Below are 2,963 nucleotides of genomic sequence, written 5' to 3'. Positions count from 1 at the left end.
TATATATATACATGCATACATTTAATACATTTATTTATTTTCTTACCACTTATTGATCTGTTTTACGGGGGGAAAATGTGGATTTCTATTTTTTATTTTAATGAATTAGATGTATATTTTTAGTATTTCTGTATGTCTTTTGTGTATTTTCTAGGATTTCTTAAGTAAACCTTCATGGTTGTTGTTATTTGCGGATTCACTCGTGTTTTTATGTGCAGCAGGTTTATCTGATTTGTGCAGGATGTTGATTTACACACTGAAACAAAGTAAAGAAACAAACTCAGAAGAGAAGAATAAACAGAGAAGAGATGAAGGTCGGACTCACAAACTCGTCTTCGCCCCAGCCACCGACATCTGCTGCAGAGAAATGATCAGGTCAGCAGCTCACATCAACAGATGCGTTTTTACGTTTACTTTCTATTCAGCCACTTGAGTTAAGACCAGATAAGAAAAGAAGCCTTCACTGATCTCCACCAGGGAAAAGTCACACCAGACAGAATTATAATGTAATATAGTGATGATACTTCTAAATGGAATAAATATCAAAACAGAGGTGTTTCACTACCGACATGTTTCATCTGTGTTTTCATTGTGTTTGCTGTCAGTTGAGAGCTTCTTTGACACGTCGTGTTCTGAAACGTCCGAGTCCTGCTGAGTCACTTTGTTTTTCGTGATGCTCAGTGACTAAAGCTTATTTTATGGTAAAACACATTTAAAAATAAATAAATAAATACCTCCATCAAAACATTTCTCTGTTTAAAATCTTAACATGAAAATAATTTGTGCAGGATCCAGACATTCACTTGGACTTGATTCAGGACTTGACTTAGGACTTGTTGGTCTTCACTCACGACATCACTTGATTTAGGACTTGGCTCAGGACATGGGTGTTGACTCGGAACCTGACAGTCTTGACTTAGGACTGTGGTTGTATTGATTTCAGACTTGTTGACCTTTAATCAGGATTTAACTCGGGTTTTTCTGGTCTCAACTCGGGTTTGGCAGTCTTGACTTGGGGTTGCTGGTTGTAACTCATGACTTGCAGGTCTTCACGTAGGACTTGACTTCTTTATCTTGTTGGTCTCGACTCACATCTGGACTTCAGACTTGTTGGCTTTTCCTCGGATCTTGGGAGTCTTGATTGATGAGTTCACTTCGGACATGTTGGTCTTGACTCAGGTCTTGACTCCCTTGATTCAGTTCTTGACTGTCTTGACTTTGGACTTGACATAGGACTTAACTTGGGACTTGACGGTCTAAATTCAGGACTTGATTCAGGACTTGACAGACTTGATTCAGGATTTGACTTGGCAGTTTTAAGTCTTGACTCAGGACTTGATGTGGGTTTGACTTGGCACTTGTTGGTCTTGAATCAGGTCTGGACAGTCTTTACTTAGCATTTTGATTTCGTCGGTATCGACTTGGTCTCGACTCAGATCGGGACTTCAGATTTGTTGGCTTTACCTTGGATCTTGAGTGTCTTGATTAAGGAGTTCACTTCGGAGTTGTTGGTCTTGACTCAGATCTTGATGTGGGTCTTTCTGGTCGTGACTCAGTTTTGACTGTTCTGACTTGGGACATGTTGGTCTTGAATCAGGTCTGGGCAGTCTGTATTTAGCACCTAATTTGGGTTTTGTTGGTATCTACTCGTGTCTTGCAGGTCTCAACTCAGATCTGGACTTCAGACTTGTTGGCTTTACCTCGGATCTTGAGAGTCTTGATTGAAGACTTTACTTCAGACTTGTTGGTCTTAACTCAGGTCTTGATTTCCTTGATTCAGTTCTTGACTGTCTTGACTCAGGACTTGACATAGGACTTAGCTTGGAACTTGAAAGTTTCAATTCAGGACTTGATTCAGACTTGATATATACAGAATATATTACAGTGTATTGTGAGTACATTGAATATAATACACTATCAATATGCTAAAGAACTAAAAGAATACTTTAAAGCTTCAACATTTCGGTAAACTATCCCTTTGAGAAGGTTATTGATCAGGAAATAAAGTAAGCAAAGTTTTGTACCTGGTTCATGATGTTTGGTCGGCAGCCTGCGACGGACAGAAAAACACAAACAGTTTCAGAAACTGGATCAGAAAACCTGTTTTATTAGTAAAAATTGTCAAACTCAGCTATTTGAAGCTTTACAAACTGCTGCCCTGAAGGTTAAACTTGTAGGAAGGTGAACTTACACTATTTCAGACCAGCCTCGTTTCTTCTCCTTCTTACTGATTTCGCGGCTGATCTTGGTGATCATCCTGCAGACACATGAAGATCAATCAGACGATGTGTTCACACTGAAACCACTTCAGGACTACAACAATACATTTAGGACAAACTTGAATCATATAAACTGATGTGTAATCTGTGTCTTCTTCTTCAGGCTCAGAGCGCCAAAACATTCAGTCTGAAAAATTAAAGAGGCTCAGCTTTAATTGGGGCTGAGTTGAATGTGTGCATTCCAACAGCATGTTCAAAACAAGACAACAATGATCTAGTTTTATTCTTCAATTCATCTAAACATCCAAACGCTGATCCTGATGAGCAGAACTAAATATTGAGAATTATGAGATTAAACTGTCTGTGTTGTAATGACTGTAGTACTGATTGTAGAACTGACTGTAGTACTGACTGTAGTACTAACAGACTGCCTGCAGTACTGTGGTGCAGCAGTAGGGGGCAGTGAACTTACGGCACATGCAGTTTGGGGAACTTCTGAAGGTCATTATCAGTGAGATTCTGCAGAAACAAACAATACAGAAATCGTTACAGCCACGATTCGTACTGTCCTTCCTCACCTCCTTCTACCCTTTTTTATCTCTTCACCTCTTCTATCATTCACCTCCTACTATCCTTCCTCACCTCCTTCTGTCCTTCCCCGTCTCTTTCTATCATTCCTCATCTTCTTCTATCCTTCCTCGCCTCCTACTATCCTTCCTCAACTCCTACTTTGTTTCCTCACCT

At 39.6% G+C, this 2,963-nt stretch overlaps 1 protein-coding gene across 2 annotated transcripts in view; it reads right to left on the bottom strand.

Moving 5' to 3' along the window:
- Positions 1–2,963, bottom strand: part of lcp2a (lymphocyte cytosolic protein 2a) — a 20,140-nt gene that overhangs the window by 13,368 nt on the left and 3,809 nt on the right. The window contains exons 4-7 of one of the 2 annotated variants that reach the window (XM_008278096.1): positions 2,692–2,738; positions 2,192–2,257; positions 2,025–2,050; positions 326–354 (exon numbers count right to left, since the gene is read on the bottom strand). In XM_008278096.1, coding sequence (XP_008276318.1) covers positions 326–354; positions 2,025–2,050; positions 2,192–2,257; positions 2,692–2,738 — 168 coding nt within the window. Of the gene's footprint in view, positions 1–325; positions 358–2,024; positions 2,051–2,191; positions 2,258–2,691; positions 2,739–2,963 lie in introns of both variants that reach the window. The other variant, XM_008278095.1, reaches the window with a different exon arrangement.

Source organism: Stegastes partitus, unplaced genomic scaffold (genome assembly GCF_000690725.1).
Source record: "Stegastes partitus isolate 25-593 unplaced genomic scaffold, Stegastes_partitus-1.0.2 Scaffold115, whole genome shotgun sequence".
Classification (NCBI taxonomy): domain Eukaryota; kingdom Metazoa; phylum Chordata; class Actinopteri; family Pomacentridae; genus Stegastes; species Stegastes partitus.
This window is presented reverse-complemented; position numbering and strand designations above follow the sequence as displayed.